We start from the raw sequence: 17,250 nt of genomic DNA on the forward strand, positions 1-17,250 counted from the left end.
GCAGAGTTTTTTATGCTATGAGAAGATCCTGCTTCTTAATTATGTGCTTTCCGAAGGCAAGGCAGACCAAGTTTGTCAGGAGAGCTGTACGAAAATTGGAGAATGGCGGACTTTGTCTTTTATCAGTTGAGTTCGCTACCATTCAGACACATCGCCTATATCCATTGCTGTTATGTTTGCCTATGTTTAAAACTCTCCAGATTACTGGAAGGACTAATGGTTGAAATAGATAGGGGAAGAGACCTGCTGCCTTGCTATCCACTGTGTCTGCATTCAGACCCAAGGATTCAGGAGGAAAGAAGTCCTCCTCATTTACAGTGTTTATAAAAACATGATTATCTTTATAATTACCAAAGTACAAATAACTAATGTAGAAAGGCATTAAATTACTTACTGTTCATTTCTTTGCATTTTAACTTTGTAAACTATAAAATAATGGGTCTTCTCGGTTTGTGTCTCATTTTGTGAGCCAACTGACAACAGTTGTTTGCTTCCCTCTTTTCCCCCTGCTCTGCTGGCCACGCCCAGTCCACCCTCTGCTAGCAGAGCTCCACGCCCATCATGAAGCCTTTTTTGAAAAAATTCTGAGGTAGACTTGAACCTAAAGAGGGGGGTTTCATGGTCCTTTAATTTTGACCACTTTGAAAGAATTTTTTTCAGAATTTAGTCTTTTAAACCCTCAGATTCCGAAGTTTCAAATAGTTGTATCTTGGCCAAATAATGTCATATCCTAACAAAGCATACATGTATTCAACTTTTATATAATGCATAAATCTCAATTAAAAAAAAAAGAAAAAAGAAAATGACACTTATGCCTGGTTTTGTGGTCAAGGGTTACCTTAATAGGTTGAGCTGTATATTACATATACTCATATGAAAGCATAACAACTTTTTTTAAAGTGTTTCTTAAAATGTCTTTTTCAAAGCTCAAAATTAAGTCAAACAATTAAGGATGCACTGCTTGCATTTCAGTTGCAAAATCAAGTAACAATGGACTCAATAAAAAAAAAAAGTAAGTGGAAGACAGTGACTTTTTAAAAGCGTTACTGTCTTGCTCTCATCTAGAATGGAGTTTTAGACTAAAAATTAAGCTGTATGCAAATGGCATGCAGCAGATGTATGCCAAATGAATTCGTTGCAGCTTGACAAGCCACTAATGGAAAACAAACCACTGGGAAATGTATCCTACACTCAGTCATGGAAGTAGTGAAACACGCTTACATGCAAAACCCTATCTCTACTTGCAGATTCTCCTTGTACAGCAGAAACTAACATACATAAGTAAATTATTATATAAGTAATCAAAGTGAACTTAATTGAGCACTTTAGCACTGATTTCTCAAAATGTACACATACACAGAGAGTAAACAAAAAAGGTATCAATATATGTGACCCTGGACCACAAAAGCAGTCTTACGCTGTATGGGTATATTTTTGGAAATGGCGAAAAAATACATTATATGGATCTAAATAATTTTTGTTTTATGCCAAAAATCATTAGAATAATAAGTACAGATCATCTATCATGAAGGTATTCAGTACATTTCCTAACATTAATATATTAAAACTAGTGCTGTCAATCGATACAAAACAACAATCGTGATTAATCGCATTTAAAAGACTGAAACTTGTAATTTTGGCTATTCAAATGTAAAATTAATGCAAACGCAAGACAAAAAACTATTTAAATTCAAAATATGATTGTTTATTAGAATTTTTGTTGCCAAAATACAGGCGTTGCAAATATGGAAATTGTAAAATTATAATAATAAAGTAATGAATACAAACAATTGCACTCATTGAAAAGTTGTATTGCTGGGAGTTGAGAACATTAATTATAAAGTAGAAACAATTTTGTTTCCTTTACATTCAGCAAGCTGCTAAGACAGTCCAGTCTGTTGACATTATTGGGGGACAATGTGGCCCTTTTCTTTTGAATGATGTGACCTGAGAGTGAGAACAGTCTCTCACTAGCAGAATCACTGAATTAGCATATGATTTTCGGTGCCTAATTTTGGTACCACTGGTGCTACGACAAAGCAGCATCAAGGAGGTACATCAAAGGGCACCCACAGGTATGCGTTGTGTCACACCAAAGACTAATTCTTACAGGGACTTTGGTCACACCATCTCTAAACAATTAATACTAAACAACTTTGAGGCATACAGACACCCTCAGCGATGTTGAGGTGTTTATTCTTGTTGCTAGGAAACGCACACACGCACAGACACACATGCAAACACACAAAACGCGCACAGTACAGCGCCCCCAGTGAGCGACTGCCTTCAGATTCAGCATTCATCAAATTTGCTTAAACTAATCGTTCTAAAGTATGGATATATTTTACAAGCAAGGACTCTGACACAGCAACGTGATGCAGATGCTTTACAAAAGTTGGGTTTAAGGGGGAAACACGTCAAACTTAATGAAACATTTGAGGGCTCATGGAATCATCTTAATGGCAGAGCAATGCGCTGTCTTGACAGCTTGCGACATCATCTGTCACTTTCAGAGTATATTTACATGGACACCAATACTTTGATTTTAATCTGATTAAGATAATACTCTTAATAAGAGTCTACCATGTAAACGGAGATTTTTGATTACCTTAAAGGACCACACGAGTCATGAAATGTAGAGGTTTTTCCTTTCCATTCGACATGTGGTATCAAATTCCATTAAAACAAAAATTGAAAGATTAAAAATGAAACATACGAAATTACATGAAACTCTGGAGGAAACGTTGGATAGTGTGGTAATGTGACATAAATTGTTTTATACTTAAACTTTCCTGCTAAAAGTCCTTCCTTGGTCTTATCCATATTTCTTTGCAGGTTGCACGCACATCAACCACATCAGGAAATAAAAAAACCTGCAACTGCGTTAATTGGGTACATTTTTTTAACACATTAAATATTTCAAATTAATCGCATGTGTTAATGCACAAATTTTGACAGCACTAATTAAAACTCAATTTCTGATTAGTAATATCAAAGACTAACACACAAGACATGTCACTCGTATAGTTTTGAATGGGGAAAAGTTTAACGGTCAATATAGTGAATGAAGCCCCGTCTACTAGTACAGGAACCAATCATCGATCACTATAGATTGATGTTTCTCCAAAGGAAAAGCTCAGACAAGACGTGTGCTTTTACGACAGTTTATGTGGTCAAACACACTGGAATCTCAGAGAATACTAAAAAACAGATAAAGCTTGAAATCTGTTCTTTTAAATGAACCAAGAGCACTTGAAAACAAAGGTATTTTGGTTTTGTAATCTGTATGAAATGATTGCGAGGTACAGTCTGTTTTGTATGCACATTACATGACAGCAATTACTCAAACGCCCACAAACTTGTAAACAAAGAGTAGCTGTCATTTCTGGAGGAAATTCACCATCAAGACCAAGTTGTGGATTACTTCAAAAGACAAGCGCAATCTGACAAAGCATTATTCAGAGGATGATAATGTGTAGAATGGCCATAAATGAGGTTGGCGTCGTGATCTTGCTCCTTTTGAGTGCGCATGCGCATAAACTTGGGCAACCTGAATATATGCTGATTTTGTTTGATTCGAATGTTTAAAAACAAAACTTATGAGACAGTTGTTGTTTAATTTTATTGGTGGTTCCAAATATGTAATGCAATCAATTTGGAGAATTTGATGTTTCCACATTCAGATAGAATGCCCGAGCAGAAGCATTTCAAAGATGACTAGCGAGTGAAATTACTTGCCTTAAAGGGACTTTGGTAATATGCACTGCATGAATATATACATATATATAAGATTGGAAACCGGTAACTGATTTTCATAAAAGAAATAACAAATACAGTGGATGTCAAAAATCCAAACATATAATATTTTTAATTGAATGATTGTTGCGATCCATTGCACTCCTACTTGCATCTGTCATTATAATATTAGCATTTAATCAAAATAAAACTCAAATATAGTTACAGGTTTGTTAACATGTTATACCTCTATTGTCCTATCTTTAGAACAGCTGCCTCTAAAACTGAAGTTCATTATGTTTCGATCAACAGGTGATAAAGCATATTGTAGCTATATACCCACTTTATGTGTCATTTGGCAAAAATCTCAAGTTATAAAAGATGAATCAGCTCCATCAGATTTTCTCTAGCATGAAGCCAACCTCAACTGAGTCCTTGTGTTTATTTAGCTTAGGGGAAAAGAGGGTAACCAGTGATTTATTGTCAGTGAATAGTGTTCATGGACCCAATAAATAAAGCTCCAAAACACACACGCGCGCACGCACAATCACAATAGGTCTACAATATAACTCTGCTCCTCTGGGCCCACTGTCCTGCAAAGTTTATTTCCAACCTGCTTTAGCACACCTGCTTGAGTATTTTTCAATGATCTGAAAAGCCTGATTAGCTGATTCAGTTGGGTCTAATTAGGGTTGGAGCTGAACTCTGCAGGATAGTGAGTCCCTAGGGGAAGGGTTGAAGACTTCTGCTTTAACACTTTGAAATCAATCAAAACAGCCTCTTTATGTCCTCAAACTGTGAGACAGCAGACACTGGAAAAAAAAACATGCAGCTGAATCTCCAGTCACAGTCTTATCACAGACACAGTCACTAATGTGTACAGTGTCACAAAGCAAACAGTCTGATTAATCCAATCCAAGTGTGTTACTTATATTTGAGTAAAGTAACATTCAGCCAATCACAAGGTGGATCATATGTTGGAAGTGCCTGCATGAGCTTTAATATCACAAATGCCTTCAGAAATGTCTTCAAATGTCACAGCAACTTGTAATTTCATTCATTCATTCATTCATTCATTCATTCATTCCTTTGCATTTTAGAGTAAAAATAAAAAGCACAGGATTCAAACATACACTGAAAGTATAATAATAGCAAGAGTTATCTCAGATAATCAATTAAGTTGGACAGTATGATTTCTCCCAGTCGAGAAAAAAAAAGGGACAAAGTGATTGCAGCAAAGACACATTGAAATGACACAGCAACATATAAAATGGATAGTACAAAAATAAAGCAGGTGTAAAACAACACATAATGAAAAATACTCAGACATTTGATAATACACTATACAATTATGAGTGCTATTTTTGTGTAAACAAGTAGGTTTGTTGATTTAAATTCAGAAAGTAATGTTGCCGTCCTTGGTAGCAGTGGCAAAGAGTTCCATAGTTTCAGACCCACAACAGAAAATGACCTATTGCCCAGTTAGCAGGTATGACACAGGAAGCCAGTAGAGGTTAAATGAATGATACAGGCGTGAACTGTGCAGATCATTAATATGGGTTAAACTCTTGCAGCAAAATTTTTTATGAGTTCTAGGTGAGAAATTTAGGGCACTGGTAATCCAGCAAAAAGGGCATTCAGTAGTCAATGCATGATGTAATAAAAGAATGCACTGATAATTCTGCATCTTATAGGCTGACATCAGAATGAAGTTAGTTATATAGAAATTAGTTATATTTTTGTTAGAGTTGGAGGATCAAAAATAGAGTTGGAAATTTCTGTCTTGCTCAAATTCAGACTTCGAAAATTGGATTATAGACCGTTTTCATGGATGTAAACAAAAACAATGGTCCCAAAATATTTCCTGTTTTACATTTTTAATTTCTATAGCTTCCGAGAATCCCTTAAGAGTCACATATTGATAAATAATGTTATGATAGCTGTTTTAATTTTGAGTTAGGACTTGCCTCTTGTTACAGTTATGAAATGGTTTGATAACAAGCAGGAAATGTTCATGGGCCAATGACATGACCACATTGAAATGGTCTATAGACATGTCTTTATCTCCTTAACACATAGAGAGTGATGTGGTTTTGCAGATACTGTATATCTTATCATATTATCAGTCTAATGGTTATATTGAAAACCAGTCCAAGAGGCATGATCTAAATAATAAACAGTAATGGGCTAAGTACAGAGCACTGGGAACACCTCACGCAGAGTAGTTGGAGCCTTATAATTGTCCAAAGCAATATAGTATTGATGAAGCTAAAAATCTAAAATTCAAAGCACATCCCAAGCACAGATGTCTATACTTTTAACAGTCAGTATTATAATTCTCTTCCTAAACATTTATGCTTACATCCTGAAAGCCTTTTAACATTTTCCTTGTCAAAGTATGCCTATATTTTCAGTTCCTACACTTGACCTTTTTTCTCTTTCAGTTAAAAACTAATAATCCAGTCTTTAACTGTAAAAGTTTGCAGCCCTTTTTTATCTCATGCATTTGAACATGGAGTATTTCAGATGGCGAGTAACAAATGATGTTCACTCTATTCCACAAGGTTCACACTTAATATAAAACAAATAAATCAAACAAATAAATAGGTCACCAGGCCCTTAGCTCAATTTGTTATAGCTCTCATATATTCAACTAGTGTTGTTTAACAACATCTTCCAAGTCAGAATTATTAGCCCCCCTTTGAATTTTTTTGTCTTTTTTTAAAGTATTTCCCAAATTATGTTTAACAGAGCAAGGAAATTTTCACAGTATGTACGATAATATTTTTTCTTCTGGAGAAAGTCTTATTTGTTTTATTCAGCCTAGGATAAAAGCATTTTTAATAAAAAAAAAAAAAACTTTTTAAGGTCAAAATTATTAGCCCCTTTAAGCTATATTTTTTTTCCGATAGTCTACAGAACAAACCATCGTTATTTCATGCATTGCAGGTAATGGTGTACACTTACCATGATAAACAGGCTGGGTCATGAGCTACACATGCTTTAACACAAAAGACTTGGATGTGCTGTGTGTTGTGACACATTGCCCCAGTCACCACTGTTCTAACTGCTGTTGATTTGCAGTTTATGAACAATTCAGACTGCCTACTATTTCTGAGACTGAAGTTCTGAGGCTCCCATTTGATGGGATGATACCGATGGATGGTTCATATACTGGATTATGCAGTGACAATGCTTGAGGTTGGTCATACAGTAATATCATGCCTGACTGGGATATTATTTTTACTATTATTATACACATGAATTCTTGAGTAGAAATAATGTAAGAGTAGTTAACTAATTGTAGTTATTCTGACATTATAACAAATATTCCAAGATAAAATTAGGAAAATAGGGAAAGAAAAAAGGAGTCTGGCCAAACATAGTCCTCACCTTCGATTCCAAGAACTCCATTCTGCTTGTTCTCCTCTGAGACTTCAAACTTATTGATTATGTCCAGGCAGCACTCAGGGGTCACACTGGACATCTGCAAGAAAGCACACAAGAAATGAAAAGAGAGGGTCAATCTCATGCCACTCTTCCAGATAGGATCCATAACATGTCAATCATTTAGTCTCTGAGGGTCAACTCCTCTTAAAGTAAGATCACAAAAACCCTCCGAACTGCCATTCTGTCACTAAATGACTTCATCCTTCTGTTTTGTCTGCACCCTTTCCCTCTTTTCACAACTCCCCCCAGGGCTTCGTGGTCCGTGTGTGGGCAGAGAGAGGGAGCAGGGGCACAGAGAAGCTTTTTTAGCATCACACTGGGGCTGTTCATAGCCTCAGCTGGAAAGCCATTATAATAGCTAATAGAGGCAGAGCCTTTCACTTTCTGAATCTTAAGGAATACCCAAGAGCCCAGGCGGATATTGAGCTGGAATAGGGAAAGAACTACTTTTAAAAGGGGGTGATATAAATGCACTGAACAGATGTACAATCTGGCTGTAAAAATGAGAGTTATACATGTATAAAATATTATAAGTGACAACTAAAATTTGAAAAATAATAGAATAAAAATAAAAAGTCAAATAATATGAATACAACATAAGAAATTAAATTCCGTTTTAAAATTATGGTTTATAATTTATATAATTTACAAATAATATTTATTTTCACACACAGATACGTATACACTAAAGGTCTTATCATACACTCGGCGCAATAAGGCACAAGATGTGTTTGGCATGATTTGTTGCTATTTTAAGACCAACACAACCCTAATTTTCCTGTTTTGCACCACGTTGTTTAAATAGCAAATCCATTTATGCAGCTTTGTGGACTCATGGGTGTTTCGTTCTGGAATGGAAGTGTGTTAAGGTGCATTGTTGGCATGTTGCTATTTTGAGAGACTTAAATAGACTGAGCAATTGACCAGCAGAAAGCTGTCCACCTTAAACGTGTACACATTGTTTAATACAGACAGGATGTACAGCAATGCACAAATATATTTAGAAATGAAAAAATAAAGAATTAAAATATTACAATAATTATTATTTTCAACATAAGTATAAAAACCAATGCCTCCATGCCTTCTTCATCTCGGGGGACTTTTTTCAGTTAATTCATGACAATTTGCTTATGTATAATGTTGTTATTGTTATTATTATTGTTGTTATTCCAATTATTACTATTATTATTATTGTTATTCTTATTATTCTTATTATTATTTATATAGATATTTATATTTCTTTTAATAAAAACAAGCTTTGATTTGTCCACCTATCAGGTTTTGGACCGTATGGGGCTTAGTACGTGTGTTTGGATAAAACTCAGTTTTTTGACCACACTTCATAATCATTATTTTTCATTTATTTATTTGCTGGAAATTAGAATTGAATTTAGAAATAATTAGATTGTAGTTAGATAAATAATTGTAGAACACTGTTTCCTTATCCACAAAAGTAAAGAAGTAAAGTAAAGAGTAAAAGGAAAGTAAAGAGAAAGTAAAGAGGCCGAATGGAAGAGGCTCGTTCTTTATCCTCGTGCAGATGGCCTGTTTTAACTGTTTTCTCACGTGTGAAGCGTTAATTTTTTCCACTCAATGCAAGTTGTACGCCTTGCTTACATATTGCATAAAACACACTGTTTTCTCACTAGTGAAGTGTTTAGTTCCTCTTCGGGTGGGCAACTTCAATGCTATAGTGGAATTAATCCACTTATGGGAATTTCGTTCAGAAAGCCAATTGTCTGAAAGAGTATGTAAATGGGCCAATGAAATGGCAAATGAATTGGCAGCATCAGCTTGCGCACCTGATGCTGGTTGCAATCACTTTAGCAATAAAAGCACAGGGAAAGCAAGAAGATGCATCCTTTTTTCTTCAGAGACTTCACAGCATTCTGAGAGAGTCAATGAGGGTTCCTCCTGCTGATCATCAGCGATTCCGAGCGAACGAGAGTGGTCCTCCGGTCCAGAGTGCGATACACGGCAGGCAGTCGAGCTGGGGTTCTCCCTTGCCTGCCATTCTTTGGGTCCGGTCCTCCAAAGTGCGTTGCATGTCTGTGGTCCAGCTTGTTAATGCGGTGCTCGCGGGCAGTACATGCCGTCACTGCGGCGGCATGTCTGTTGCGCAGTTAAGATCGCAGGTTGCTCTTGCAAAAGAGCCACCCACCCCAGATGTCTCCCGTTTCGTGGCTGGGCACTCGGGCAGATCTGAGGATTACAGTGGGAGTAAATCTGCCAAGCTTCAAGTGAGAGAAACGCTTTCGTCCTCGGATGGCTCCGCCCTCTCACAGATGTCCACCGCTGCATCGGAGGATGGGCTGTCATTGTCTAATGAAGGATTCCCTCCCTCCACTTCCTCCCCTCGGGAGCGAGCGTGGCGGCGGATCTGGAAACAGACATGATAATCGTGCTTTCCCAGGCTGCTTCGGCCGTGGCCCTGGAGATGGTTTATCTTCCAGCCTCGCAGCCGGACCGACTAGATGGGTGTATGTGGAGGACTAATCTAGCCTCCCATCCCTTTCTTCCCGGTGGTGGTGCCTCCGCCTCACCACCCTTGATGGTGGAGCAGCCAAGGTGTACGAGTCGATTCCCCAGATTGAGAGTGCCACTCCGGGCCCGCATGGTGCCTCTTTCTGCTGGAGTATGCCTCGTCTCCCGTCCAAAGCATGTCGGTTTTCTGCCTCCCCGGAGTCAGAGCTCACACAGCCGCGGGCCAGGCTGCCTCCACCCTGCATGCTAGGGTCCATGCGTGCGTGCTGGAACAGGTGCACGAGGGTGGTTCCGATCCAGGCTTGTTACAAGCCCTGCACCGCACCCGACTGAGCTCAACGGACCTCAAGTCCGCTGCGTGTGCCCTGGGAAGATGGCCACATTAGAGGTCCAGGAGCACCACCTCGGGCTAAAACCTGGCAAAGATATGCACGGAGATGACAAAGTTCACTTTCTTGACTCCTCCCATATCCCAGGCTGGCCTGTTTGGCGACACCGTTGGTGGATTCACCCAGGAATTCACGGCAGTGCAGTCGGTCTCAGGGCATGTGCAAATATGCGTTTCCCCCAGTGAGCCTGCTCGCGCAGTTACTGTGCAAGGTCAGGGAGGACGAGGAGCAAGTCTTGTTTGTTGCAGCCCTCTAGCCCAACCAGACCTGGATGTCAAAACTCTCCCTCCTCGCGACGGCCCTCACCTGGCAGATCCCTTTGAGAGAGGAGCTACTCTCTCAGGGACAGGGCACCATCTGGCACCCTCGCCCCGATCTTTGGAACCTCCACGTGTGGTCCTTAGACACGAAGAAGACTTAGGTAACCTACCGACTGTGGTGGTTAATACCATCACTCAGGCTAGAGCCCCCTCCACGAGGTGCGCCTACACCCTGAAGTGGAGTCTATTCACGGAATGGTGCGTCTCTTGAAGAGAAGACCCCCGAAATTGCCAGATCTGCATTGTGCTTTCTTTCCTCCAAGAGAAGCTGGAGAGCAGGCTGTCACCCTCCCCACTTGGCTGCCATCCCTGCTTATCATGACGTGGTGGCTGGCAGCACCGTGGGAAGACATAACCTCATCGTCCGGTTCCACAGAGGCACTAGGCGAATTAATCCACCTGCCCCCCTCTCATGCCCTCTTGGGTTCTCGCCCTCGTTCTCACTAGCCTGCGTACAGATGCCTTCGAACCACTCGACTCAGTATCTTTAAGATTTCTGTCCCTGAAGACAGCTCTGCTGGTTGCGTTGGCCTCGACTAAGAGGGTCGGGGACCTGGAGGCATTTTCGGTCAGTGACACGTGCCTGGAATTTGGGCTGGCTTACTCTCACATTGTCCTGAGACCCCACCCGGGATATGTGCCCAAGGTTCCTACCACACAGTTTAAAGACCAGCTAGTGTGCCTGCAAGCACTGCCCCTGGAGGAGGCAGACCCAGCCTCAGGAGTGCATGCGCACTCCACTCGGAGCTTCGCATCATCTTGGGTGCATGCACGTGGCACCTCTCTAACAGACATCTGTAGAGCTGCGGGCTGGGCGACACCTAATACATTTGCAAGGTTTTACAATATGCAAGTGGAGCCGGTTTCCTCACTCGCACATTCTCAGTAGCCATATCTGTGCATCTTTACAGATTTTCTTATACAGTTGTAGGCTGTAAAAGACATTAATACAAAGTTTTGTCTTGAAATTGTTCCAGGTATGCAGATGCAGGTGATTGGTTGCTGTCACTTCAGCAGCCAATGAGCTTACTTCTCAACCTTTAAATACCTGATTATTGTTTGTGTTAGCAATATGCAGTGCAGACCCTCCTCCACCTCAGGTCCACCCAGTGGAAGAGCCGGAGGGGTGTCTGGGCCTGACATCTGATTGGCCACCCTATATTGGGCTCAGTTATTAATGGTGAATTACATCTCGTATGTCGAAAGAAGTTTATTATCAGTTTCGTTGGCAGCCCAATCAATTTTCTAATTAAATATGATTTCTAGACAAAAACAAATAATAAAACATCATATTTCAAGTACATTTTATAGTTAATCATCAGGTGATAATTCAACAAGGCTCCAGAATCAGTTAATCATATTAGAGAGGTTGAGTCATAGTGTAGTCTAACGATAGGTTCAATTGATTTTGTGTGTGTGCGTTTTGTTGATGTGTTAATCATTCAGCTGAAACCATATTTATTTGATAAAATGTTTAATCCGAGAGACTGAATTTAACAAATGTGCAGTCCACTGTCTGACACTGCTTGCTTCTTTAAAAAATGCTTCAAATGTTTTTTTTTTTTCCCTTAAGTAACCCAAGTAGCCTAGTATTGGACGTGTAATGTAGTCAAATTATCTTGGTCAATTATCCACATTCAACTAATTAATGGAAGAAATTGTTCTTGATAAACATTGTTATTCTTGCATTGCATTCAAACTGTGGGTTCTGCTTGCCTGCATATAGAACCTTTTAAAAAACTGTATAATGAATTTGACATTAATATATCATTTTATTAATGCAAGTTGAAACCACATATTTCATCTTTATTTCTATAACGCTTTTACAATGTAGATTGTGTTAAAAGCAATTTAATGTAGATGACGAATAGAAAAAAAAAAAAAAAAGCAAAAACAATATTTCAGATAGAGGAACATTCCAACAAATCAGGCAGGTAAGAGTGGACTGCTCATGTAGTTCTAGTTCTCATGTAGTTGAGGCTCGTCAAACTGGTCGTGGTGGTGGAGTCGCATCAATCTTTAGTGATATTCTTAATGTTAATCAGAGAAACGGACTTATATTTAGCTCCTTTGAAGTACTAGCGCTTAATGTTGTCCTTCCAAACACTATGCAAAAACCTATGTTATCTCTCGCTCTAATCACCATATATAGACCCCCAGGACCCTATGTCAATTTTCTAAAAGAGTTTTCTGATTTTATCTCTGACTTACTAGTTAAAACTGATAAAATACTAATTGTAGGAGACTTTAACATCCACATAGATGACGCTAACGACACATTAGGGCTCGCGTTTATGGACTTGCTGGTCTCACTAGGAATAAAGCAAAATGTTATTGGTCCAACCCATCGCCTAAAGCATACACTAGATCTAATTCTGTCTTATGGAATTGAGGTCATTGATGTAGACATTATACCTCAAAGTGATGATATTACAGACCACTACCTCTTACTATATAAGCTGTGTTTTCCTGAAATTAGCAGATCCGCTCCGATATATATCCCTAGTAGAACTATTGTTCCATCCACTAAAGATGAATTTATAAATAACTTACCTGATCTTTCTCTACTTCGAAATGCACCCGCAAACGCAAATGACCTTGATGTAGTAACCAGCAGTATGGATGCCATCTTTACTAGCACTCTAAATACTGTGGCACCCATCAAACTAAAAAAGGCTAGAGAGAATAAAACTACACCGTGGTATAATAGTCAAACCCGCGCTCTCAAAACAGCAACCCGTGCCCTGGAACGTAAATGGAAAAAAACTAATTCAGAAGTATTTAGAATTGCATACAAAGACAGTATGTCCAGCTATAGGAGGGCTTTAAAATCTGCCAGGGCTGAGCACCTCCGCAAACTGATAGAAAATAATCATAACAATCCTAGATTCTTATTTAACACCATTGCTAAATTAACAAACAATCGGTCATCTTTGGAACAAAACGTTCCACCGCAAATTAGTAGTGATGACTTCATGAATTTTTTCAGTGATAAAATAGAAGGCTTTAGACAGAAAATAGGAGATATTAAACTTTCTGCACCGTCTTATACTTCAGATCCAGTAAACACGTCTCTGAATCTAAATAACCTACAGTGCTTTAAAATCATAAAACAGGAAGAGCTAGACAAAATTATAAATAGCTCTAAACCAGCTACGTGTATATTGGACCCAATTCCAACAAAGTTACTGAAAGAATTGCTACCTGTTATAGGAGAACCTCTTCTTAACATTATCAACTCTTCTTTATCTTTAGGCCACGTTCCAAATCCTTACAAGTTAGCTGTTATTAAACCTATTATTAAGAAACCACAACTGGAACCCAGCAACTTAGCTAATTATAGGCCTATTTCAAATCTTCCATTTATATCTAAAATACTAGAAAAAGTTGTTTCTGCTCAATTATGCTCCTTTCTGCAGACCAACAATATTTTTGAAGTGTTTCAGTCAGGTTTCAGAGCTCATCACAGTACAGAAACTGCATTAGTGAAAATAACCAACGATTTACTCTTAGCTGCTGACCAAGGGTGCATCTCGTTATTACAGTAGTTCTACTCGATCTTAGTGCGGCATTTGACACCATTGACCATGGTATCCTTATTAATCGCTTAAAGTCTACAGGTGTCCAGGGACATGCCCTAAAATGGTTTAAGTCATACTTATCTGACCGTTACCAGTTTGTGAATATTAATGGACAGCCTTCACAAATCAGCCCAGTAAAATACGGGGTGCCTCAAGGATCAGTTTTAGGCCCTTTGCTGTTTACAATATACATGCTACCCCTGGGAGACATTATTAGAAGACATGGGATCAGATTTCACTGCTATGCAGATGATACTCAATTATATATTTCAACTAAACCTGATGAGACGTCTAATCTGTCCAAGCTAACTGAGTGTATTAAAGATGTTAAAGACTGGATGACCAACAATTATCTTCTCTTAAACTCAGACAAAACAGAATTATTACTTATTGGGCCAAAATCCTGTACACAGCAGATCTCACAACTCGACCTACAATTAGAGGGATACAAAGTTAGCGTTAGCTCTACTATAAAAGATCTGGGTGTCATATTAGACAGTAATTTAACTTTTAAAAATCATATATCCCATGTCACAAAAACTGCTTTCTTTCATCTGAGAAATATCGCTAAGTTACGAAGTATGCTATCCATCTCAGATGCAGAAAAGCTAGTCCATGCTTTTATGACTTCTAGGCTGGACTACTGTAATGCACTGTTTGCTGGCTGCCCAGCATCCTCTATTAACAAACTTCAATTAGTACAAAATGCAGCTGCCAGAGCTCTTACCAGGTCTAGAAAATTTGATCACATCACCCCAATTTTATCCTCCTTACACTGGCTGCCTGTTAAATTTCGTATTGAATTTAAAATATTGCTTCTTACCTACAAAGCTTTAAATAATCTAGCTCCTGTTTATCTAACCAATCTTCTGTCTCGCTACAATCCAACTCGCTCTTTAAGGTCTCAAAACTCAGGGCTTCTGGTAGTACCTAGATTAGCAAAGTCGAGTAAAGGAGGTCGAGCCTTCTCATTTATAGCTCCTAAACTCTGGAATAGCCTTCCTGATAACGACCGAGGCTCAGACACACTCTCCCAATTCAAAACTAGATTAAAGACCTATCTGTTCAGTAAAGCATACACTTAGTGCACCACTTGGGGGCTTCCACACAGGTTCTGCATCTTGTTGATCTACACTGTGAACATCAGCTACGCTAATTATTTTCTTTATTCTCCATTTCCACCTGGGGATACTCTTCCCGAGGCCCTCAGACTATGCAGAGCCACTGATTCGATCCAAGACCAACGACGAGATGATCCCAAGGTTTTTATATCCTGGACCTGGCCGAATCCTGAGCAGCTACTGTGATGGTCATGGAGGAGTGGAGAACATGAGACTGATTCCTGTGACGGTCCAGAGACAGGCGAGTCTTCGCTGAGGCCAGCTTCCAGCCTCCGCCACTGAGACTACAGCTCTGCACAAGGCGTTTGGCCAGCGGAGAAATTAAAATGGCCGTGCCCAACTGAGCCTGGTTTCTCTCAAGGTTTTTTTTCTTCACTTCCACCTTTAGTGAAGTTTTTTTTCCCTCTCCGCTGTCGCCACTGGCTTGCATGTTTCGGGATCTATAGAGCTGCGCATCGTTGGATTTGCTCTTCAGTATTTGGACTCTCAGTAGTGATTATTAAACCACACTGAACTGAGCTAAACTGAACTGAACTTAAACACTACAAACTGAACTACACTGTTCCTATTTACTGTGACCTTTTATGTGAAGCTGCTTTGACACAATCTACATTGTATAAGCGCTATACAAATAAAGGTGAATTGAATTGAATAGTTAAATTTAGTTCAGATGAACTGCATTTGTGGCTGGTCTCAAGCAAGGGATTTACTATTTAGCAAATATGAGGAAATGGGCTCTGTCAGTGTTTCACAAGTTAACATTTAGTAGTGTGAATTAGCCAGCTCATGTAGGCTACTGCAACGTAACAGATGCTGTATGTAATCTCTTTGGTTCTTTGGTGATCTTTAAAAAATATTTTGTGATCAACTGACATTAATTAATTCTTTAATGGCTTTTTTTCTCTGTGTGAGTATAGTCTAAACTACAGTGTGTTTGTGTGCTGCCAATCCCTGGCCACCTCATGTATAACATTCTAACTCCACCACTGGTTACTCCTACGTACAGATCTGTCTATGGATTTTCATGTATGTTACTTTTGCAGCAGCAGCAGAGCAAATTTTAATTTTGATGCCTGCAATACATTCCTAAAACTTAGGGACAAAGATATGTTTAACACTGTGTCAAGTCAACTTTCCTTTTTATTATACTGTAAATTGATTACACAACTTTTAAAGTTAAACTATTAAACCTGCCCTGGTCCAAAATGTTCAATAGTCAATGGTCATCATTATCTGTTTCTCTTCTTCGTGACAAGTCATACATTTTCAACAGGACACAGATCTGGACTGAAGCAAGGCTAGTAGAGCACATCCATTCTGTGTCTACAAAACAAAGCTGCTGTAGCACATGCAGAATGAGACTTGATCTAATAACCATAGACCGACCATGAAATGCATCATCTTGATGCCAGTATGGTTATATATAATACATGCCTCCATGTCAATGGTACTTGTGCACACATTTCTTACACCCATTGCTCTGCTATATCTGACAAATCTTTGCTTTTGCATCTGTCACTCATGAAAGTCTGAATGGTCTTTGTGAACTCTGAGACTGGAATCTCAATGTCTGTTTTCTTTTCTTTCTCAAAAACAAGAACAGAAATATGGACTCTTCTGAGCCCAGATCACATCTCCAGTTTGTTCTTGATGATCTGAGATCAGCTCAGACCCTGAGAACTGGTGGCATCACTATAGCACACAACTAATGTACAAGTCAAGTGTCAATTCTTGCTGCAGCAGCACACTGTGTTCAGTCGCAGTGGTTTTTCAGAAGTTCTCCTGTGCTCATGTGGCTTTATCAGCACATGACAGTTTCTCATGCTGTGTCATCTGAGGCTTAAAAGGGGAGCACATTCAGCTGAGGGATCCTGCCTTACTCTATACAGTCTATACAGATTTCTCTGGATTACCTCAATGTTTTCACAATATTTTATATATGATAGTTGGTGAAAGACGTACTGTATGTTTATTGTATTTCTGCATAGCTAAATGCGATTTTTCGATTTGTCTGCCAATTCTCACATGATGTTTGGCACAAAATAATGAGCCATGATCTTGCTCCTATTTGCAAGTCTAAGATGCTCGATTTAAACCATGAAGCCCTGATACAGTATATTACCAGTTCACCTGCTTATTGAAGACTGATACTGTGGTTGAGAACTGCTAC

The 17,250-nt window shown here is 39.0% G+C and overlaps 1 protein-coding gene across 1 annotated transcript in view; it reads right to left on the reverse strand.

The window, feature by feature from the left end:
• plch1 (phospholipase C, eta 1) overlaps nucleotides 1-17,250 on the reverse strand; it is a 173,804-nt gene that overhangs the window by 55,679 nt on the left and 100,875 nt on the right. The window contains exon 7 of the mRNA XM_056478120.1: nucleotides 7,129-7,222. Within this exon, the coding sequence (XP_056334095.1) occupies nucleotides 7,129-7,222 (94 nt within the window). The remainder of the gene's footprint in view (nucleotides 1-7,128; nucleotides 7,223-17,250) is intronic.

The sequence above is a fragment of the Danio aesculapii genome, chromosome 18 (genome assembly GCF_903798145.1).
Source record: "Danio aesculapii chromosome 18, fDanAes4.1, whole genome shotgun sequence".
NCBI lineage: Eukaryota > Metazoa > Chordata > Actinopteri > Cypriniformes > Danionidae > Danio > Danio aesculapii.